Raw genomic sequence first — 24425 nt, 5'->3', positions numbered from 1 at the left:
CAGCCTACTGCACCCCTCTCCCTGTCAGTGATAAAGCCACATGGAGGCACCCTAGCCAGTTTTCACCATATGCTCACCAATTAAAACTCAAATGTGTGCCACATGCTAGACTGTTGGAAACACATTTTCGTTTTGATGTGGCTATTCTGAAATAAATGTGTGCAAGGACATATGCCTTCTGTCAACCAAAGGATGACAGTGCTATTGGTAACGTGGTGCTTGTGCCATGCTCGTAAACCAAAGGATATTTGTATCTCCTTGCTAAATGTTTTATTATCAGATGAAAAAGAAATCACCATAAAAATTCCTTTAATACCAAAGGGGATTTTTCTCAAGGATGTATTGTTCTTTCACTGTACTCAGCTCTGTCTCTGCTTTTGAGGAAAAGTGTCTGACAAGCCCATTCTTAGGTATGTGGGTTCATGATTGTATGTCCTTTTGTTTCCTCCTGCTACTGCCAGACAGCACATCTCTGCCTGGAAACTTTGTCCTCACATCACCAGTTCTTGGGGGACCCCCAACAGGGGTCTTTGCTGGACACAGGGTCTTTGCTGCCCCAGCCTACCTTCCCCTAGTCTCTCAGGGCAGCAGGTACCCATATCAGGCTAGAAGATATACAACCTATCATGAAGCCATGGGCAGGCAGAAGGGAGAGGCTCTCTGACCTCTACACCCCATTCCTATCCAAAGGGCATGAGAGACTCTCCTGGAGGAGTCATTCTGTCCTTTGGTGGTTGGAAGTTACCCAAGGACATAAGGAGAGGCTGACATGTCACCTCCTTCAATTCCCTCTTTCTCAGAGGAAAGCAGCCTGAGAGCAGATGAGGGTCGGGGATACTGGACCCAATAATTCCGGGCAGAACAGCTTCTGGCTGAGAAGCCGAGGGAAGCTGAGGGTAGCTGAGCTCCCTGCCCAGTGAGGCCTGAGCTTTCCTCTCCCATAGTAATGGCACTGCCGGCCCTGCTGGCCTGTTCTGTATATTCCCTTGCTAGCTGTCCCCACTCACCTGAGCCAGCAGGTTGCCTCCACAGATGGAGCTCCCTGGTCCAGTTGTTCTCCTGAGGTCTGGGCAGATCTCTTACAGCCCCTGCCCCATGCAGATGCTGCTGCAATTCTGTATTTGAGTAGCCTATGCCTAGGGCTTGAGCACACACTCTTGGGACTCAAAAATGTGATTTTGCCCAGCCCCGAGGATCACACTCTCAGGAGTGACCTGTCTCCCTTTAGCCTTCACACAAGACATTTGGCTTAGAACTTTCTGTATCCTCAATCATTTTGCTACCCATATACAGTGCACAGCTGAGAATTTTGCTCAGTAAAACCATGCAAAGCCATCCTATGCCATTTCCTGTTCCCTAGCTTGATGGATGTCACACTTGGGAGTGTGAGCATTTTACCTTGCTACAAGCATCAAATCTCCAGCCTCGATAGGTTTACAAATAGTTCTATGCCCATGAGTGATTCTCCTGAATAACTCTCAAAATTATGGACTAATCAAATTATGAGCAAACCTAATTTAAGCAAAGGGCAACAGTCCTCATTGGTTTAGCTCCTGATAAAACTTAGCAATGCTACCGGTACATAACAAATTACCACAAACTGTGATTCAAAATAGACCCATTTATCGCCTCACAGATTCCATGGGTCAGAAGTTCAGCATGATTCAACTGGATTCTCAGCCCTGGGTACCAGGAGGCCACCCTCAAGGCTGTGACTGGCCTGTCTCTTACCCGGAGGCCCTGGGAAGAATCCACCTCAGGTTCATTTACGTTGTAGGCAGAAGTCAGTTTCTTGTGCTCACAGGGTCAAAGTCCCTGTTCTGTGTTTTATGTTGGCCAGGAATTGCTCTCAGCTTCTAGAGGCCACTCACATTCCTTGTCTGTCACATGACCCCTCTATCTATAAAGCCACATGCTTCTAATCTCTCTTTCTTATTTGCTGCCAATCAGGAAACACTGTGCTTTTAAAAAGTCTCACCGGATTGTTTCAGGCCCCCCCCTAGATAATCTCCACATCTTAGAGTCAAGTGATTTGAGACTGTTCCAGCAGCTGTATGATCCCTTCCCAGTGCCTAGATGAGTGTTCAACTGAATAACCAGGGGATGGGAATCCTGGGGCCACCTTTAGGATTCTGCCCACAACAAACAGCAAAGGGATGTCAACCTCATGTCTACTTTCACACCTCACTTGACATTCCCAAGAAATTCCTGTTGTGATGATAATCTCCATTGTTGTCTCCACCAGCGAGTGCTGGGGATCCTGAGCCTGGACCGGAGGCGGAGGTGGGGCAGGGTACGGATGAGGCCAGCCCGGAAGTAGCCCCTGCCCACGTGGGAGCAGAGAGTGAAGTGGAGCGAGCACTGGAGCAAGAGCCAGAAGAGCGGGCCTCCCTCAGTGAGAAAGAGAGGCAGAGCGAGGAGGTGAACGAGAAGGACAACTGCTCTGCCTCCAGCATCTCGTCCTCCAGCAGCACGTTAGAGAGGGAGGAGAAGGAGGACAAGCTCTCCAGGGACAGGGGAACTGGTAATACAGCCCCTTTTCTCAGTAAATAAATTCCAGGGAAACCTGGGCAGGCGACTTGGTTTGCTGGCCACTGAGGTCACTGCTGGCTCAGCTCGCTCACTGGGCTGTGTCACCTGGAGTCTGGAGGTTAGAGATGTGGCCACACTGTAGGCAGCCCCTCAGCTTCCTGCCCTATGGGGAGGTGGCCCCCATACCCTCTGCCATATTATTGTAGCTTCACTTCTATAGGTGGGAAAAGGCAATAATGAGGGCAGGAAAGGACTTCGCCTAAGGAGTAAGTCCCAAAGGAGAAATGCCTCATTTCCTTCTAATTGCTCATTAATAGTAAATGTAGTTTTTTTTCTTAATGTTGCTATCGGCTCCCTCGAAAGTTTCTTCAGTGAAATGTGCTAAGGTATTATGATGGACATTTCAAACCAGAGCAAATTTCTTAAAATGAATTGAAAGGGTACTTCCAAAAAATGACAGCTCACAGTGTGCTGAAGTCAGTTTGATGTGCTTGAGTGGAATATACATAATTTAAGTACCTTTCTACAATATGCTCAGGGCCATGCTTTTGTTATAAAGCATTTGCTTTTCTTTATGAAATCAGATCCTTTTGGCATTATAGCTGATATTCAGTTCATATGTGTAATGGTAACTTTATGATGAGAGACCAAATGGAATGTTAATCCTCACTGGGGACTCGGGGAGGGTGCCACAGAGGGTTATAGGAATTGTAAAGGATTTATATAATCACTTGAATTATGGTTCATATGCAACACCATAGGCTTGGTTTTCCTACCCATGACTTGTGTGCTGTTGAGAGGACAGCCACCTCTCTCAACTAACACATTTCACCAGTGGAGGCATGTCTTACTAGCCAGTCCTCATTAAGCTACAGAGTGATACACACTCAAGGAACCTATGCTTTGGGCCCAAAGTGCATCATGAAGGCTTCACAAGGGCCTGCCAGCCAGTGACATAACCCATGCATGGCTTGTTAGCTCATAGATTAAGAATACATGATCTCTGAAACATGGATGTGTGAATGAAATGAATGATTTCATTCATTTTGAATGAATGATTGGAGCCATAATGCCTGCCATGAGACCTATCAATCAATGGCTGAGTCTTAGTTGATATTTGAGTTTTCACCAGCTGTATTATTTTTATTCTTTATATTGCTAGTCACTATAATGCACTGAAAAAAGACTGAAAGATATTATTTGTTTGTATCTTAGTAGTTATTGCATTGAAAATCTTGTGTCTGTTTGGTTGAAGATGTACGTGCTAGAAGGTATTATAAGTATCGATATTTACTTATTACATGTATCTCTCGAAGTCAGATGTCAGTTAGTCTCCCGAATTCTACTTCTTAGTATTCACATTTGATGTGATTTATGGTCACAGAACGGGGGGTCAGGTCGGGTAAGTCTTCTTGATCAGTTTGGTTTTAAATCATGTTTTATTATAAATAGCTGTAGGAATTATTCGTCATCACTAGGTTTAGCAAGCCTAAAACATATCAACAAGTGGGGTTAGTGAAAAGAAGCCAAGGAACAGAACTTTCTTGGATCAGATTGTCCAATATTTTTCCAAATAAGGGCAACTTTCCAAAAATGGAGACTGTACTCTCAGTGAAGAACCATTGACTTTCTACCAAAAGCTGGTGGTGTCCAAGAGTTATTAACTCAGGAATTAGGGCTTTGCAGTGATTTTTTTTTCCTGCTTCAGTCTGGTGCTATTAAGAGATGTGATCATGTTTATTTGTTGCAACTTCTTAGAAAATCCCACTGCTCCCAGGCACCATCACCAGCTGTGGAGTCAGGGCAGCTCTGTCATCATAGCTGTTGCCTTTCATGACTCTAATAATTGTATCCATTACTCAGAAATGAATTTGTAGGGATTGAAAGAGTCTCAACCTATTCTGGTTGTACGGCTTTCTTTTTGTTTCATGTGTTCTGCTCTATAGCATTAGTGTGAGAGGTTTTATTGTAGTATTTGTTACACTTTGCGGTAATTACTTGTATAACTGTCTATTACCTCTACTTGAATGTCAGCTTTGTGAGGATGGGGATATCTGTCTTGTTCATTATGAGTCCTCACTTCCTACCTGTAGGACTGGAATATAGTAGAGGCTCGCAAAACCACTGATGAATTATTGAATGAAGAGGCATCTGGCTAAGATGAAGCAGGTCTATTGTTCCAAGTTCCTTCCTCTTACAACTAAAATAGAAACACTCTGGGCATAACAGAACAATCATAGGAGGTCCCTGGAAACTGGAAAGAAGAAGGCCGACTGTCTAAGATCTTTGGACTTCAGTGACATGGCAGCAAAGCTCTGACTAAATCTTATTCCTATAGCCAAAGAATTGGGAAAATAAAATGATTGCCTAACAGAACAAAAAGTCTTTTTGGCTTTTAATACATGCCCTACCCTAGACCAGCACTAATGAAAAATCAGCTGCTGTCCTACCCCTTCCCCACCTAGTAGCTTCAGTGGGACCAAAGAGGAGATGATCTTCTATAACCTTGACTCCATGGAGACAGGGGTGACACCATTCCTCTCCCCTTCCTCCAAGTCCCTGGTGTCAGTGGGACTCAGAAGGGAGCCAGTCCTCTATCTCCTGCCAAAAAGAAGCTGATAGTGCTCTCTCATTTCCTTGCTGGGGTAGTTTTGGCCTAATGGAGAACTGATATTCTATCCCCTATAGGACAGAAGGAAGTGGCATCCCAGTTCTTCTATTGAGGTACCGTCAGTGGGGTCTTGTAAAGATCTGAGCCTTTGCCTTTACCCAGCAGGAAAGAGACTTAGGAATGCAGTGGAAGAGGACTAACCAGCATTCTATTGCTCCTGCCCTCCTTCTCTGATACCAGTTGGGCCAAGCAAGGAGCTCAGCCTCCACCCCACTCCACATAAAAAAGGTAAAACGATGTCATTGAGGGTGAAATTAGTCTGCAATCTATTCTCCCCATCCCAGAATCATTAGGAACCAGTGGAAGCTGAGCCTTCACTTCCACTTGGAGGCAATGTGAGTAAGTGTTCCACTTTCACTCGGAAGATACCAGTGGGTCAAGGGACTGCTGCACCCCCACCCTGCCCATCTGCAGTGAGGGTAGTCAGCCTTCTTGCTGTGGTGGTGACAGTAGGACCCAGTAGAGAGCTGAATATCTATTTCCATCAAGACCACATCTAAACAGGGTGAGTGCCTACTGAAAGAGGCACGTGACCCAAAGTCTAGCAGACAATCTCCAAAATATCCAGGATACACTCTAAAATCATTCATCCTATCACGATCTGGGGCAATCACAACTTGGATGGGAAAAGACAAACCATGGATGCCAACAATGAGATGAGCCAGATGTTGGAATTATCTGACTAGGATTTTAAAGCAGCCATCATGATGATGCTTCAGTGAACAATTAGAAACATTCAGGAAATACATGACAGAAATGAAATATCTTGGAAAGAAATAGAAGATATTAAAAAAAAGAACCAAAGAGAAATTACAGAATTGAAAAATACAATGGCCAAAATAAAATATTTGTTGGGCTCTGTAGTAGAGTGGAGACAACAAAGGAAATAACCTGTGCAGTTGAAAGCAGAGCAGTAGAAGTAACCAAGTCTGAATTGGGGAAAAGTAGATTGAAAGAATGAACAGAGCCTCAGGGACCTGTGAAACTGTATCAGTAGAACTAACATTTATCTAATCAGAATCTGAGAAGGAGAGGAGAAAGCCTGCAGGGCTGGAAAAATATTTGAAGAAATAATAACTGAAAATTTCCCAAATTTGGGAAAAGGCATAAACCTCCAGATTTAAGAAGCTAAGCAAATACTAATGGGGATGAATCCAAAGAAATTCACACCAAGGAAGATGAAAAACTATAGATGACAAATTAAGTCTTCAAAGGGAGTAAGAAGAAACAGTGTATTATCTATAGAGGAATGCTGATTCAAATATTTCATCTGAGACATGGAGGTGAGTGGGAAGGGGCACAGCATGTGTCAAGTGCTCAAAGACTAGAATTATCTACCCTGAATGCTGGATCCAGCAAAAGTAGCCTTTTTTTTTTTCTTCCAAAAAGTAGCCTTTAAGGATGAAGAGAAAATGAAGACACTCTCAATTCAAGGAAAACTAAGAGAATTTGCCACTAGTAGACCACTCTTAAAAGAATGACTAGAGGACATTCTCTGAACAGAAAGGAAATAATGACAGAAGAAGGCTCAAAATTTCAGAAAGAAATAGAAAAATGGAATGGGAAAAAATAGTAAATAAAAAAGACACTCTTTTGCCTCACAAGTTTCTTAATCATAGGTGATGGTGGAAGCAAAAATTATAACCTATGATGTAGCATTCAATGTATGTAGAGGAAATACTTGAGACAATTCTATTTTTAAAGTAGGGAGGGTAAAAAAAGGGCAAAATGATCTAAATGGAAGTAAGAATTCTATGCTTCAAAGTAGTAAAACATCAATATCAGCACACAGAGAAGTTAGTGTTCATATTGTAATCCCCAGAGCAACTGCTAAGAAAATTATATAAAGCTGTGTAACTCAAAAACAGTAAAAATCAAATTGAAATTCTAAAAAAATGTTCAAGTAATCCAGTTGAGGTCAAAAAAGGAGAAAGAGTAAAACAAAGGAAATGAACAAAAAATAAAGAGGCAGATTGAAGCCCTAACATAATTATTTTTTTTTAAGTAGTCTTTACCCCTAATATGGGGCTCGAACCCACAACCTCAAGATCAGGAGTCACATGCTCTCCTGACTGAGCCAGCCAGGCGCCCAAGAATGACTTTATTTTAAAAGAGGGAGGTTCGCGGCATGGATAAAAATATAACCCAACTATATGCCATGTATACAAAACTCTTTTTCAACATAATGACATAGGCAGATGGAAAGTGAAAAGTCAGGAAAAGATAATACCATGCTAACACTAATCAGAGAAAAGCAGGAGAGGCTATATTAATATCAGATAAAGTAGACTTCAGAGCAAAGGAAATTACTAGAGGCAAAGAAGCAACACTACATAATGATACAGGAAGACCTAAGAGAATAAAGAGAGTAAGGGAGACAACCAGCATTTAAAAGATCACCTAATTGTGTCCTCCTTCTTGTTGACAAAAAAAAAAAAAAAAAGAAAATTGCACCATTTCCCAGGAAATGGAGGAGAGAAGCAGTCTCTTGAGGGAGGCTCAGCCACTTACCCACTGCAGCCCCCTGATCTCAAAGCGGTCTTCCTATTTATGGGCCTGTCTGGCCAGTTGTAGGGACTGCAGATACCCAGACTTTCCCTGTCCTGTCCTCACTTGCCGTCTCCTCCCGCTTCAATGGCGGTTGTCCCCTAAGCAGACTCGGTGAAAGCTGCCAGGGGTCTAAGAGCTCCTTGTTCTGGTATTGGGCCTTTAGTGAGGTGGGGCCACTACTGAACAGAGGGCAAAGCTGCACTGGAAGAAGAGAGCCAGGGGCCCTTGTGGCTTCCCAGTAATGCCTCCTCTGAGATCAAGGCAGGGTCACATGGGAGAGACCAGTGTCCCTCCCAGTAGGTTTGACTGGGCCATTCTCCTTTGGTTGAACAAAGGCTGCTGATGCTCACGTCCACGACCGAGGTCCCTGCCATCCCCCGGTGCAGGTGCCCACAGAGGTCCTGGGTATTGGAGGGACCTCACATCCTGAATGCCCGCCAAACAGCCCTGCTGGCTCTTAGGAGCCAAACTCTGAGGAATCCCATTTCTGACCATTCACTGATTCATTGACATGTCTTAGATGCTGGGAGTTCAATAGTAAACAACAACAAAAAACCCAAATCCCTGCTCTTGTACGGTTTACATTCCGATGAAGAGGACAGTTTAACAAGTAATTATAACCATTCCAGTGGCAGGACAAAGGCAGCAGTAAAATAAATAAGGAAAATATGGGGAAGATTAGGCAGTAATAAGTACTCTGGTGACTAAAGCCAGAGAGTGAGATAAATGGCATTGGGGAGAGAGGGGGAGTTTTGCAGAGTTTTAAATGAGGTGGTTGGGGAAGATTCACTGAGAACATACTGTTTAAGCAAAGACCTAGAAGGAGGTTGAGAAGCAAATTGTGTGGTTAAACGGGTGCAGTTTGTTCCAGGATGGGCAAAGGCCCTGAGGCCAGATCATACCCAGTGAGGTCTAGGAATGTCAAGCAGCTACTGCAGTGAAAGGGGTTCAGGGATGTTCATCAAAAAAAATTAAGGTGGGTACGTGCAAGGCTCGGGAATGATGAAAGATCACTGGCTTTTTTCTTGGCAAAATGTGGCACTATTAGAAGTCTTTGAGCAAAAAGATGGAATCGGGCGTTTTAATACATTAACATCGCCGTTAACCACAGACTCTAGAGGGACATGAGTGGAAATTGGGACCAGCTAGGGGACACTCCTGCAGTGTTGCAGGCAAGAAACCATGCTGGCTCAGACGAAGGCCATAGCAGGGCAGGTGATGAGAGAAGTGGGTAGGTTCTGGATGTGACATGAAGTCTTAGCTAACAGGACACCCTGCTACGTTAGATGCCCACATGAAAGAACAGGAGTTACATGACTGAGATTTGTGGAATTGGCAGCAAGATGGATGAAAGTTGCCATGTCTGAGATAGAAAAGGGGTGTAGAAGAAATGGGTTCAGAGAGAGGGTGGGGATGAGGGCAAGGTGGTACCTAAAGCCTGAAGACTGGATGAGATGGTAACTAAGTGTGCAAGGACACAAGAGGTCCAAGGACATCTAAAGGGTAAAGATAAGGAGGAAGTGGCATAGGAGAATGAGAAAGAGCATCCAGAAAAAAGGGAAGCAGACCGGGTGAGTACAATGCCCTGGAAGCCACGTGAAGGATGTAAATAAAGGAGGGAGTCCTCTTCTGGGTCTAGCGCAGCAGGAAAGTTTTAGGCCACCTGGGAAAGGAGAGAAGTTGGATTATAGCTGGAGGGCTAAGTGGAGTTGAATTGTTTTAAGATGGGTGAAGTCATACCAAGTTTATATGCCAGTAGGAAGGTCTAGTGGGAGGAGCATGGGAAATGCAGGACAGAGAAGCACCAGGATGGCTTCCAAATGCACACGTGGAGTGCGTGACCCTGCTAAGAGGGCCAGTCTGTCGGTAGTCACAGGAGGGAGGCCATAGTTGGGGTTCAGGTGTGGGAAGCGGGGGGCTAGATGAGGCCCTGGGAGATCTCTGGCTTCTGTTAAGCTGTGGAACTAGGAAGCAAGGCCATGCTTGTGTGCATATGAGACAGCGGGGAGGTTAGAGGAGAGAGGGGAGGTGGGAAAAGTCACCCCGGAGAGGTCGCAGATGAGGCTGCCAGGAAGCATTAGGGGTTTCCTGAAGACCGGTGGCCGTGGATTTAGTGTACAAGCCGAGCGATGGTTTGTGCATTTCCCCAGGCACTTTGAGCAGATGTGGGGTGGGGGTGGGAGGAAGGGGAGACCTAACTCCACAGCTTTTCCACCTGTCCTGCGGTGGGCGAGGGAGCATCTTCCTTGCCTCCCTGTGTCTGGTTAGGACCAAAGCCCCTTATTACGTGTGGCTGGGTGGGTCTGTGGGCAGGAAAAGTGAGGGAAATACTCTCCGAGCCAAGGTGGGAGCTGAGAGCGATGTCCTACCTACAAGAGTCTTGGGTCCTGGAGCAGGTTATTGTGACCTTGAGGCAGCCTCTCTTCCTGTCAAGAGCCTCACGCCAGCTGTGGCCATCTCCCAGTTCATTCGCCGCACCTCAGTGTCCTCTCTGAAGTCCGTCTGGTGTTAGGCCCCGCTCTCCCCTAGCTGCTTTCCCTCGACACGGAGGCACCTGCCATTTGCTCACTTTTTCCTCTCCTCTGTGCTTCCAGGTCTGTGGTCCGCGGGCGTTCAGGATGCCAGTGTAAATGAACAGTGCGGCGACATCCTCACCAACAAACGGTTCATGCTGGACATGCTGTATGCCCATAACAGAAAGCCCACGGATGACGAGGAGAAAGCGGAGGGCGAGAGCGGGAGGGCCGAGCCGGGCGCCGAGGCCGTGGAGGCCGTGGAGGCCGTGGAGGCCGTGGAGGCCGTGGAGGCCGTGGCCAGCCTGGCGAGCAGGATATCCACCCTGCAGGCCCACTCTCTGGCCCAGGATGAGAGCGTCCGGAGGGTGGACGTCGGCTGTCTGGACAATCGGGGCAGCGTGAGGGCCTTCGCTGAGAGATTCAACAGCGGGGACCTAGGGCGAGGGTCCGTCTCCCCTGACGCCGAGCCTAGTGACAAGGCCCCAGAGAAAGCATCCGCGCCGCCCAAGACGGAATCCGATTACATCTGGGACCAGCTCATGGCCAACCCGAGGGAGCTCAGAATCCAAGACATGGATTTCACCGACCTGGGGGAGGAGGACGACGTGGACGTCCTGGACGTGGACCTGGGTCCCAGGGAGGCCCCGGGGCCCCCGCCCCCGCCCCCACCCACCTTCCTGGGTCTGCCGCCCCCGCCCCCGCCGCCCCTGCTGGACAGCGTCGTGCCTCCCCCTCCGGTCCCCGGTAATTTATTGGCTCCTCCTCCGGTATTCAACGCTCCTCAGGGCTTAGGGTGGCCCCAGGTCCCCCGGGGTCAGCCGGCATTCACCAAGAAAAAGAAGACCATCCGTCTCTTCTGGAATGAAGTGCGGCCTTTCGAGTGGCCGTGTAAGAACAACCGGCGCTGCAGAGAATTCCTGTGGTCGAAACTGGAACCTATCAAGGTGGACACTTCCAGGCTGGAGCACCTGTTTGAGTCCAAATCTAAGGAACTGTCCGTCTCCAAGGTACTGCTAGCATCCCAAGTGCTTCTTCACTTGCAGAGTTACTTGCTGCTGTTGAGTAGGGCCGAGAGATCTGTTGTATTTAAGATGTCCCTCGTGCTGCTTTGGTTATGCGGTTTTTTTAAAAAAAAAGAAAAAAAAGAAAAGGCGGTTGATATAAAAATCTGTCCTTTAAGAGATTAGTCTTTGTGCGGTAGGCTGGACGCAAGCTAAGTGAGTACCGGACCCTTAGTGGCTGACATGGACAGCGGCCTACTGACCCTGTTAGGCAAAGTAGCTTTCAAAGAAGCAAATAACCCAGGGGAAAAGACAAAAAGGTTCGCCAGGGACTATTAGCAGAGCCCAGCAGTAGACGCTGACGTTAACTGGAGGGAGGCAGTCTTGCTAATTTATCCAACACGTGGACTTTATCCAGGAGATACATCTGTTTACTCTCACCTTGATTGATGATCGTTGGTGTAGTGGTAGTTGGAACCCCAGCTGTAACCCCATATTTAGAGTAAACCTGCAAAAACTTACCCTAAATTAGTTTCAGGTCCATATGTTTTCCCATTTATCATCATGTTTCAGGTGAGGATAGAGCTGCCTGAGTTGGGCTCCCTGACCTGCCAGTCAAGCACTAGGTCTGAATCAGAAAGTTTATGCAGCATCCTCAGGCCGAGTGCCCTTCAGACAAGGAGCCAAGTGACAGGGTTAGTGCCCCAGGGGTGGGCGTGGGGGGGCTGCAAGTGCTTGCTGCTGTCCTCAAGCTGGCCTTCACTGTGGTGTCAGCTTCTCCCCAGTCTCAGCAAAGATGTGAATCTGAACTATGCCAGCCCCAGGAATCCCCCAAGTGTCAGGATTAGAGCTGCCTCCTGCTTATAAATTCAAACTGCCGGGATCCAACACAGCACATCACATCCTGTCACTCCTCTCCTACAGCCAAAAGTAGACCTCCTTTTGTCCTGTCTAGGATATGACACTTAGGAAAATGAGGTTGGGCACCTGCTCTCAGTGTGCCTAACTTTCCCAGGACTGGTGGCCTGTGGTGCTGAGCCACTCACATGCCCCCTTCAGTTCTTGCAGTACAGCCTGCATTCTGGAGAAGACAGGCCTGGCTGCTTAACACAACAGTCTCTGGTGGCCTGGAGTTACCCAGGGCCTGCCCTCGATCACACCCTCCAACCCCCGGATCTAGTTGGCTGGTCTCCTTCAGCCACCATCTCCCACATGGGCTCATCTGGCTGGTGTGCCCTCTGGGTTTTCTCTGGTTGCTCAGTACTTTTAGGTGCTGGCCCTTGACTTGAGTGGGAGGAAGGAAAGGGAGTAACAATTTGGCAGTGAAGTTACTTCTGACTTCATTCTTACAAAGAAATTAGCAAGATTAAAAGCTTCACTGACAAGACCCAAAATGGGCGGTCCACCTGCCTCCTTCTCTTGGCCCTATGTTGGTTGGTGACAAGAGTCTGGTCAGTGCCCTCATAGTAGCTCGAAGTTCCATTCTTGCTTCAAGTAGGTGGTGACCTCATAAAATACTTTATTGCCTGGCTAAAGGACACCTGTTTGCCTAGTTTTTATAAAATGAGAGCATAAAAGTATTGAAAATTTTACCAAATGGATTAAGATATGTTCTTCAGTGGGACCCAGAAACCCATACCTTTGTTCTCAGGGGTGGGGGCATAGGAAATGTGAGCAGGAACTAATTTACAAATGTTACAAAGGGTGAAAATGCACCTTAAGATGAAAATACATCACACTGGAAAGTTGAATCCCTTATATGGACATTAGCAACACAGATATAACCAATTTTACTTCTATTTCTAATCCTTGGCTGTGATTTTCATATAACACAGCTGTAAACTGCCACTTCCGAATTCTGGCTTGTGAGAAGTTTTTCATTAAACACAATAGAAAGCAACACAAATAAAATGAAATAGACTTCATAGGCCAGCACAGAGCAAAGAGAATTGATTTTGGTTTTTGTCAGAAGACTTATACTGGACCAGAGTTCCAGAACATGCTAATGACCATCCAGGCCAATCCTTCCCCAAATAAAGATTCATGTTCCAGATCCAAGGCTGGGTGACCACTTAGTGGAAATAAGAACAGAAAAATATGCTTTTCTATGTCCTTTCCAAATAGTTTTTGGAACTGGACCTATTTTTCTCTCTCAGCAGGAAATATATATAGCTTTTTAGTAAGATGACTTTAATTATGTTTTGTGGAGAAAGGCAGAAATCCTGTGCTAAATATCATCATGTTGTGTTTCTACTGCTGGTCTAAGATGTGGTGAGTCACATAGGAGATCATAGGAATGACCCTAGAGAAAGCTGTCAGGGCAGAAAGCCCCTGGAGGTATGGGGAAATACCCCTGTGGACTTGACATCATGCTGAGGAGCCCCTAAGAAGTGATCTTCAACCTATGTGCCTAATTCTTCCTGTACCCAAAGGCAGTTTTTATATCCTACGTTACAGACAGACCGAGATAGGTGTGGAGTGGAAGAGGAAATCAGAAGGAAGAGACTTGGTCCTCCCCGCCTTGTGGACTTACTATCTTATTCTTTTGGGCTCATTAGGTTTATCATGGGGAGGGAGCTCCAAAATGGGTTTGGAGAAATTCTTTCAACTTTATTTATCCTGACATTTCGAAATATATCAGAAACTGTTAGCAGTGGCTTTTTAAGAAAATTCAGAGAATGATTTATTTGGTCTGGGTGAGCCCCAGCCTGGGTTATTTTTAAAAGCTCCCCCAGGGACTCAACCAAAGTTGTACACCATTGAGTTAAAGTGAAAAATGAGGCACCAATGAAGAGGGGCATTGATCCTCCCCCCACTTTCCATGTTGACTCCCGTATCCACTACCCTACTCCATTTTACTCTCCCAAGATGAGAGTAAAGTTTTCCTACCTTATATTCAAGTTTAAGACATGCAGAAATGTTATTTTACTTAACATCACCCTCAAAAAACCTGAATTCTATCTGGAAATTCAAAACCCAGCATGGGGACTTAAGTGGGATGACCATACATCTGGTACGTCCAGGTTGGCCCAGGTATATATGCTTGTTGTCCTACTATGATTATTAAGAGCACTCTCTTGCTCTCTCCGGGGTCTCCTGGTTAGGGTACTAGACACTCCATTACCATGTTGGAAATGCAGCTGTTTTGCAGCTGGCCTCAGCTATAGAAGACTGCTGCAGAAGAACTGGGGAATGAATACTTTTTTTCCTAAACTTCACGATAAGGCAAGCCTATTCCGGCCAGTTCCTCAAACACTATTCCTAACTACAGCCTTTGTTTAGACATCGTTGGGTAATGTTGCCTTCATGTTTGCCCATGTGTATGAGTCTCCCTTGTGATAGGACTTAGGAGAAGTCCACAGTTGTCACATCTTTATGACATCTGTGTCATGGCCTCATTGTCATTGTCACTTTCTCAACAGACAGTTTTGAAAATATCCTATGGCGTCACCCTTTTGGCAGTTAGCGGGGAGTGAGGAGGAATGATTTATCCTTGCAAAGCCTGTACCTTACTGAGCCAGACCCAGGGGCTGTGACCGCGATGCCAAGAGGCATTTTGAGAGGTTATGCGTTTCATGGGAGTGTTCTCCAGCTTAGGGGGAGATCACATTGTTAGGGCAGTTTCTACATTCAGTCATAGCACCATTTGGGGTGACAAGTTTTATATACTGAATATCTACTCTTTAAAGGTTGCATCCTTCATTTCTAGTAGAATCAGTCTTTAAAAATTCAAAGGAGGGGGCAGCCCCGGTGGCTCAGCGGTTTAGCACTGCCTTCAGCCTGGGGCCTGATCCTGGAGACCCAGGATAGAGTCCCACATCGGGCTCCCTGTGTGGAGCCTGCTTCTCCCTCTGCCTGTCTGTCTGTCTGTCTCTCTGTCTCTAATAAATAAATAAAATCTTTAAAAAAATAATTAAAAATTCAAAGGAGGGATTCTTCATGGCAGCATCAGGAAACTGGGAAGCAAGCCCCATTTACCTGCCCAGATGGGACGCCACCACCCACGTCCCCTCTCCCCCCCACCACACTTCTCATTTCCTACTCGCCCCTCATGAGGAAGCTTGTGCCTTCACTGTTGTTCTCCTCTGGCCTTTGGTCCTCCTCACCGTGGTGTGCCACAGGCAGAAGCTCCAGGACTGTATGGAAAGGTGGAGTCAAGTTTTCTGTTTTATTTCCAAGAGCCACAGCCACGATGCGGTTCCTTGGTGTTCGCTGTGGCAGACTGTGTGGCCGTGTCTTCCGGAGTCAGCTGCATCCAACCCCAGAGCCTCTCAAGCTGCTTTACCCCTGAGTGTGGAAAGACTCTCTGTGACTGACAGCTTAGCTCCCTGTACTGGAATGTGAGCTTGGCATTTGGTGGGCATGTCAGGCACATTTTTACCATCGATAAAAACTCACTGTGTTGTCTATAGCTGTTGGGACTTTATCCTACATCATTCATAAAAATGGCAGGACCAGTCCTTGTTACATCTTGGAATGGACAGGAGGACGCTGTTACTGTTTTTCTATTTTAAGAAATGTTCTCTTATCCTTGCCTTTTGTTTCCTATTTTTAAATGGCATTCCTCTTGAAAGAACAACTTTCTACTTGACAATCCTGTCTCAAAAGAGCTGTAGACTTAAAAAAAGTCTAAGTCGGTGGCTCTAGTTGCATGAGAGATTATTTAACATCTATGATCGGTATGCTCTGCTCCACGCCGAGGAGATCAGAATCTCAGAGGATAGAAGCAGCATCTCTGAAAATTCTCTTGTGTACCCACAGTTATAAAGCATTGGTCTTAAAAAACTACATTTTCTGGTTTTCCTTCAGAAACTGTCAGTAGATTGATCAGGCCTGTTTCCGATACATGATGTCAAATTTCTCCCAGCCTAGTGGTAGTGACTTAATGTTACCCATTCAGCCATCAGTCATGGAGGCAGCTACATCTTCTGGAAAAGGAGAATCTCCTGTTCTTTCTCCAGAACATCCCTTTGCATTAGTCCTAGGGGCCAGTCTGTTAGTTTCAGAAGGGAATTTGGCATGTGCAAATCACCATGATAGTCTTGGTTAAAAACCGAAACCAAGATGTTCTCTACGTTTTTTTGCAAGATCTTTAGTACCACCTAAGGTGTGCTCATTTGCTGGGCTCCTGTATGCCGGGGGTCTGTGTAGCCTGTAACAGACGCCTATGAGCTATCTTCTATCATTCACAAAGGCCCATGCAAGTGTCCACGTCCCCGGCAAGCAGCTTTATGGGCTACATTGAGTATCAAATCCACACTTCCCTCTGGAACTATCACTCTCCGGAGTGGGGACGTTGATCTGATCTGATGTCCTATGTATGTAGGTGCCTTGGATCAGTAAACATGGTAGATGCATTAGTCATGAAAAGTATACATTGGTAGACCACATATTTTTTAAATGTCCATAGAGGAAAAATGATAAGCAGGAATCACTATTGGTGAAATAGGTAAGAGCTAATTTTTAGAAAGCACTATGTCCCAAGCATTGTCATAAGTGCTGTACATGTACTAATACCAGTAATACTCTGCTGATAGTTTTAGCAAATACTTCTACAGTGCCTGCCATGGCCAAGCATCGTTCTCACTGCTTTACATCCATTGTCTCATTTTATTCTCACAGCAAACTTTGTGGGGTATGTACCAGAGAGGAAACTGAAGCACAGAGATATCCAGGGACTTGCCAAAGTCACACAGCAACAAATGGTCAGATCCCAGCTGAAGTTACCTTTCAGGGCTCCTGAGTCTGTCAATGAATGTGATCCTTGGATTATATTTTGTTTCTTCTATTTTTTGATAAAAAGTCAATCAGTCAGGGATCCCTGGGTGGCGCAGCGGTTTGGCGCCTGCCTTTGGCCCAGGGCGCGATCCTGGAGACCCGGGATCGAATCCCACGTTGGGCTCCCGGTGCATGGAGCCTGCTTCTCCCTCTGCCTGTGTCTCTGCCTCTCTCTCTCTCTCTCTCTCTGTGACTATCATAAATAAATAAAAAATTTAAAAAAAAAGTCAATCAGTCAAAGCTCTGTCCCCCACCTCAGCAAGTCTCAAGAACTCTCAGGGAGGAAAGGATGGAAGGAGGCTCCTGTGAGCCCAGGCCCTAGGCACAGCATGCTAGACTAGGACTCAATGGAAAGTGAAAACAGGAAAGGTGGACTCTGGGGTGAGATAGTTGCCCCAACAAGCAAGTGGTAGTAAGGCAATGTGGAGCTATCTCTGAACATGCCATTTTTCCAAATATGTCCAGTGGTGTTTAAGGGAAAAGAGGACCTTGTGTCTTTAAAGAGTACAGGGTATCCTGGAAAGACGCTGGGTTCTGTTTTTGCTTCCAGAAAGCTGGTTAAATCAAACTCTTGTTTCAGAACCACACAGCAATGCTTAACATATAGAATAGCAATGTTTCTGAAGCCCCAACTATCAGGGATCTTCTAGCAGGCCAACAGTTGCCTTTCCAGAAATACTGTCTCTGGGGAAAAGCTTCAGCTCTGGATGCCATGTAGGGCTTTTGTTTGTTTCTGATTCAGCCAAGAAGATTGCAGGGTGAGGGGAAGTGGTATAGATGGCCAAACTAGTGAGAGAAGAGGTTACCCTCCATGGAAAGAGATGCTGTCATGGCGAGCAGGGACCCCTTAGAAGGGTCAGCAGGGGGATCCCTAAGCCAATTCAACTCCCTCTTCCCAAACTGTACAAGAAGACTGAAGATCTAGCTTCCAGGAAGGCAGAAGTGAGCCCTTCCAGGAAAAGGCTTCAAATAAGCAGCACCCAAGGTCACAAGAGTTACAGGATTTCTGAGAAGTATAGAGGAGGTAGTCAATTTAAGAGGTTATTGCTAACTGGTAAGGCTTGTGGGGAGGGCTGTGACATTCCCTGTAGCCCCAGATTCACCTAGTGGTCAGCTTCCTGGGTTGGGGTCTACTCTCTAGAACCATCTGCTCTAAGATGTAGGGCCCTGCAAATAGTTACTCTATCACAGGAAGGACACCGTGAAGGTCACATTTGCTGATCCGGGGCTTTGACCACAGAAAGACAATTGGAATGGATCAGACTTGATGACTGCTCATCCTGAGACACAGACATGTGCTCCCTGGCACAGAAAACTGGCTCTCACCCTTGCAGGTGCCGCTCTAGGTAATTGTGGGAGGGAAGGAGAGAGTCAGACATCCCCACAAGATCTCCTCCTTTGTCTCAGGCAGAATGGATCCTGGGGCACTTGTGTGCTCAGCAGCATCCACTGGAGTCTGTTTTAATTATAAAGAACAGCATTTAGGGATCCCTGGGTGGCGCAGCGGTTTGGCGCCTGCCTTTGGCCCAGGGCGCGATCCTGGAGACCTGGGATCGAATCCCACATTGGGCTCCCGGTGCATGGAGCCTGCTTCTCCCTCTGCCTGTGTCTCTGTGCCTCTCTCTCTCTCTGTGACTATCATAAATAAATAAAAATTAAAAAAAAAAATTTAAAAAAAAAAGAACAGCATTTAAAATACATCTTGGATAAGATCCAGAGATTGGAAAATTCAATTTCAGATATTACTTTAAATCTTATTCTTTCCTTCACCAAGTGGGTTGACGTGCTCTGAAAACACGTGGCATCATTTTGGGGGACAGCTCTCCCTGTGATTTCAGGATACTCAGTGGCTTACTTCTCCCTGACTCCTAGGGGAGTGTGTAGGTGTGCCCACTGGTGTACATCGGGTTCTGGGAATGGGGAAATGGACATGTCAGGCTCAGAACCATCACGTAGGTGTCTGCAGGTTGTTTGCTGTACATGTATGCTGACCAAGGGGAAAGGACCGAAATCTGAGTGGTGCTTCTCTCTCCAGCTGTTTGCCATGGGGCTGTGTCTCCCCAGAGGGAGCATCTTTTTCTCATTTGCACAAAGGCTGGATTGGGCTGAGTCTGCTTAGGCATCTTTCCAGGCTCTTGGAGTGAGAGGGGCTAGATAGATGAGGGGCTAAGAGCTAATGATTCCCAGGAAATCCCTGCCTCCTGTACTGGAGCCTGGCTGTGGGTATTTGCCTCTCCTTCTGCCATGCATGCTGCCCTCCTTACGTGGCACCATTCCTCATGTTCACCGGATGTCTACTGCAGCATCTCCAGGCCTCATATCCTTGAGTTCCCCTTCGTTGCCTCTGCTCAGCATTTTGCCAAACCTTTTCTCGTTCCTTAGCTTTCAACACACAAAATACTATCTTAGATTTGAAAGCTGCATTTCAGGGGCTCCCCATAAGCTTATTTGATTTAATATATTGGAGATAAGTTTGCCCTGAAGAGTGGGGATGCTTTTATGCCACATGTCCCTGGGCATTCAAAACTGATCACACCCACAAGAATTGTTCTTCCTGGCCACCAGGCCCCAAAACAGCTGGGATGCTTTCAGCTGTTTTCTTCGTGAGGAAATTTTAATTTATTCCCAAATGCATATTTAAGGATTTAAAATAGAATTTTAGCAATTGAGTTTGGAAGAGCTTAGTAGGACTTAAGGAACCACAGTCTGTTTCTCCTTGCCAGCTTCCAGCCTGCAGTGCTATAGCAAGCCAGCTTCTCCAGAAAGCTCAGCCTCCACACAAGAGACTGACAGTCAGCATTATCAGGCCCTTGGCTGGGCCTGCCTGCAAGGAAATGGAGCAGCTGGCTCCGAGGCCCCCTGCATGTGTCCCCCCAAACCTCTCATTCCCTCCCTGGTACTTCCCAGCAAGCTAGACAAAGCCACTTCCCCTCTCCTTATCTTCACTCCCCAGTTCCAGGCTCCATCCTAGACATTCTTTAGGGCCCATCCTCCAAACCTGACCCTCTCCACCCCCAGGGAAGTTAGGTACCCCACTGCTGAGCCCTTTTCCACTGGGAGCACACCCACCATCGTGCTGAACACATCTTTTCCTTCAGGAGATCCATGATGCCTTATTCATCATTGTCATCCTGGGCTTATTACGTAAGTGGAAATAGTCATCCTCCCAGCTCTGCCTTGTCTCAAGGGAAATCTGAGCACGAACAGGAGGCTTGCTGAGCTGGATCTCTTCCACATGCCCCCATGTCCACCCACCCTTAACTCCTGGAGAGCTGAGGGGGAAAATGGAAGGCCTTGTCATCCTGGCCCTGGCACTCATTGGCTTACCAGCTCACATACTTGTTAGGCTCTGGTCTCGTACCAGCCCAGGGCCTGTCCCCAAGGAGCACCAAGGTCAGCAGGGAAGCCATACATGCAAGGGCTTTGTGAGGATACCTGTTCCCCTCTTTGGCCCCTGTTCCCATTCATCCCTCATTCTTCTTGAGCAGGTTCCCTTCTGTTTCCCTGCCTCTGAAGGCCCCTCTTCACCTACCCAGTGGGCAGCCACCCTGGTGTGGGAATGTGGCAGGTGCTCTGTTGGCAGGGCACAGGATGTTGAAATAGTGAGAGGAGCCATGAGACGCTAGCAGCGGGGGATGCAGAGGGGCCGACTGGCCAGCCCTGTTGGATTCTCCTCGTCACTCCTCTCGTCTCGGCATGTGTACTGACTGTCTCCATCTCTGGGCTCATACCGTGTGCGCTAGGGCCAACCAAGGCACATTCCGACACCTTGCAGCCTGCAGGAAGGGAGCTCTGAGAGGTTTTAGTTTTGTTTCCACTGCTTCTATGGAAAAAAACAGGTTTTTTTCCTTGCCAAATATCACATTTTTCCCAATTGAAGGAAAATCAATTTTATTTTGTAATGTGTCTGACTCGCGAAGTTCCACTGCTGACCCGTGCTTGGCGGCTTCTCAGAGCTAATCCTTGATCTCTTTCTTCTGTGCTGAGCAGTAGCCAGTCCTTCCCTGAGCTGGATCGGGGCCATGTGTTTTCATCTCTAAATAAGAAGTGAGTTTGCTTTTAATAATGAAACACAGAAAGGACCAAAGATGATGCACTAATCTTGGATTCTCCTTATTTTATCACCAAGAAAACTGCTGCAGATGGAAAAAGGCAGGAGGTCATCGTCCTGGACCCCAAGAGGAGCAATGCCATTAATATTGGTCTGACCGTGCTGCCTCCTCCAAGAACGATTAAGATAGCCATTTTGAATTTTGATGAATATGCCTTAAACAAAGAAGGAATTGAGGTAAGAGAAGCTCTATCAGGCATTATTTGTGTTCTGCTAACATGTCCCATATGTAAAGCATTACTGCATCCAATATGACTTTCTCCACAGGGTGGCTTGCCATTTTTCTGTTTCAGCCAGACTCTGAATAATGTTAATAATTCTCACATTTTTTGAAACTTCTGGGTTGTGGCGGGGAGCCCCACTTGGCCTATGAAGTTCAGTGATCCTCACTCTCTGGCTCATTTGCTGCCTGTCTTCTGACCACACTCACCTACCTCGGCACAGAAGAAGTCTAGGCTGGCCTCCTGACGGGGACTGGTAGGGTCTTTCATGTCACTGCCAACTGAACATACTTAAAGGACAGTTTCACAAGTAGGGCTTTCAGCGTGTGTTCACATCTGTGTGAATGACTTTGTTTCTTTCTTGGTGCTCAGTGGGATATGTAGAGATGGCTTTTGGGTGATAAACTAGAGAACCCCTATGCCACCCGTGCCTTTAGCAGTTGGTGACCTGAATGGCAGCAGTGGAGGGAGATGGGTCACTTGCTGTGACCACATGGCTTGCCAGCTTCAGTGCTCTGCTACCAGGCCCCGTTCTGGTAGCCCACCATGGGCTGCTGCCACTTTACAGCAAGTTAAAGCTCATCTTCTAATAATGAAAAAAGGGTGACTGGAGCAAGTAGCCCAGCACACAGATTCCTCCAGATGGGCAGTATAGCCTGGGACTCACCAGTTCACTGTGGGGATATGAGGACACTGCTTTGTGGTGTTGGGTGACAAGGAGCCCTGGGTCCCTTTAAAGCCTTCCCATAGTTGAGGTTCATTCATGCACAGTCTTATCTGAGGGACTGGAGAGTGGACAGGACCAGGGAAGACCGGCTACAAAGGGAGAATGAGCCCCTGACAGTGAGGAGGGGCCCAGGGCCATGATGTGAGGCTTGCCCATGGCCCCAAGTGTGGAAAGGAGCAGTGGGGGCCATGGAGCCAGGTGGGTCTGACCCTAGCAGGGTGGGCATACCTCTGTGCTTTGGAAAGAAGAGGCTCCCACAGGAATGATTGTGCTCCTAGAGGCTTATACTGAGTTAGTAGTGTCCCTTCAAAAATCCATGTCCACAAACTCAGAATGTGACCTTATTTGGAAACAGGGTCTTGGGAGAGGCAATCAAGATAAGGTCATATTCAATTGGGGTTGGCCCTCCTCCAGTGACAAATGTCCTTATAAGAAGAGGGAAGTTTGGACAGAGACACAGAGAGGGGAATGCCTCCTGTGAAGAGAGAAAACACAGGGACACACACACACACGCGAGACAGCCATGTGATAAAAGGGCAGCGATTGTAGTGATGCATTTACAAGCCCAGGACACCAAGGATCACCTGCAACTGCCAGAAGCTAGGAAGAGGTGAGGGGAGAAATCCCCTCTAGAGCCTTCAGAGAGAACACCACCCTGCTGACACCTTGATGTCAGACTTACAGTCTCTCAGACTGAGAGAATTCTGTTATTTTAAACCACCCAGCTTTGTGCTACTTTGTGTGGCAACCCTAGGAAGCCAGTGCAAGGCCTGAATAGCTCTACTCTGAGAAACACACACACAGCGTGTGCCAGGCCAGGTACAAGGTATAGCATGCATTTGCTTTCTTGCTGCAGAGGAAATTGAGCCCTGAGCCCTGGAGTCAGGCCTGGAGTCAGGCCAGGTACCAGAGCAGGTGAATATATCTAAGTGGCCACACGGCAGGCTGAGACAGGGGTATAAAGGAGAGAGCAGGAGACAGGAGGCAAATGCAGAGAGGGACGTTGAGGCAGCCTTCAGACAGTGAAAAGGTGGCAAGACTGGCCTCAGTGTGAGGCAGTCCCTCTCTGGGGCACCAGGAAAAGCGAGGGAAGAGATGAGCATTGCCTGGCCACTAGGCAGGTGGGAGCTGCCAACCTGGATGAACCAAGCACCACGTGTCTTTCATCTAAGATGAACTACGTGGTAGGCCCTAGCACACATTCCAGCCATCCTATTTACTTAACAGTGCCTTTTGGAGACTGCAAAAGCTTCAGATTCATACAAAGAGAAGCTTCGAATGCAGCCAGAGCCAGCCTGATGAAAGGGAAAAATGACATCTTCCCCTTTTCAAAATATTTCCCCTCCTTGTCATGGGAACTTGAAAGTCCGTCAGGAGAGATTGATTCCTTTGGATCCAGCCTTTGTTCTTTCCTGAAATGTAGCTCTCCCTAGGTAAGGAAAGTTTCAGATACAGTAAGTCACTTCAATTTTAGAATAATGCAAATCCCTTTCTTTTCCTGACTGGTTTCCAGGGAGGAGCTTTTCGATCCAAGAAGGGCTATAATGGTGGCAATGCAGGGCCATGAAGGGTATAGGAATGACAAAGCAGCGTTAAGCTTAGTGACTTCCATAGCTTTCTTTCTGGGGGCCAGGCACAAGCCAGGTGCGCTACACCGATGCTCGTGAGGTGTAACTATTAGTTTCCCGGCTCGAAGACAGGAGAGTCCCGATGGCAGTCTGTGCCTGGGCTCCGCAGGCCCGTGCAAAGTCGGCCGGAAGCAGGAGCTTGAGAGCCTGAGCCTGAGTCTGAAGTGAAGACCACGGGCCTTGGGGATGGAGGGTCATCTGGGCCCGGGCTCCTGTGACAAAAAGAATACGAGGGAATCTGAAAGGTTAGTGAGAAGACTCCTGAGGCGAGCAGTTCCGCCTCACAGTGCCACCTACAGTGTGTCCCCGGAAGTAGCTGACCTGGAATGGTTTACAGAGAGAGGACACAGCCATAGGAAACAACACTGAACCCTTCCTTCCTGAGAGTTCATTGTGTCGTCCTGAGTCACAGCAGCACATGGGGTGGCACATTTTTTTAATCACAGTTTTTATCAAAACGGTTTCCCATCTGTGTCCCTACTGATGTTCTGGATTGGATGGTACCTTGTTGTGGGAGCTATCCTAGACATTGTAGGATGGTTAGCAGCTTCCCTGGCCTCCGCCCACAAGAGGCCAGGGGTACCACCTGAGTGGTGACAGCCAAAAATGTCTTCAGCTTTGTCAGATGTGCCCTGAGGGCAAAATCCTCCCAGCTGAGAATACCTGATCTGAAGGCTGTCCCTGTGAATT

The 24425-nt window shown here is 47.1% G+C and overlaps 1 protein-coding gene across 18 annotated transcripts in view; it reads left to right on the top strand.

The window, feature by feature from the left end:
* Nucleotides 1-24425, top strand: part of FHOD3 (formin homology 2 domain containing 3) — a 464819-nt gene that overhangs the window by 395195 nt on the left and 45199 nt on the right. For 17 of the 18 annotated variants that reach the window (XM_025429108.3, XM_025429100.3, XM_025429109.3 and 14 more), the window contains 3 exons: nt 2246-2524; nt 10348-11276; nt 21178-21336. In XM_025429108.3, the coding sequence (XP_025284893.1) occupies nt 2246-2524; nt 10348-11276; nt 21178-21336 (1367 nt within the window). The remainder of the gene's footprint in view (nt 1-2245; nt 2525-10347; nt 11277-21177; nt 21337-24425) is intronic. The other variant, XM_049112686.1, reaches the window with a different exon arrangement.

This window comes from Canis lupus, chromosome 7 (genome assembly GCF_003254725.2).
Source record: "Canis lupus dingo isolate Sandy chromosome 7, ASM325472v2, whole genome shotgun sequence".
Lineage (NCBI taxonomy): Eukaryota > Metazoa > Chordata > Mammalia > Carnivora > Canidae > Canis > Canis lupus.
Note: the sequence above shows the minus strand (reverse complement) of the source record. Positions and strands in the feature narration are given on the sequence as shown.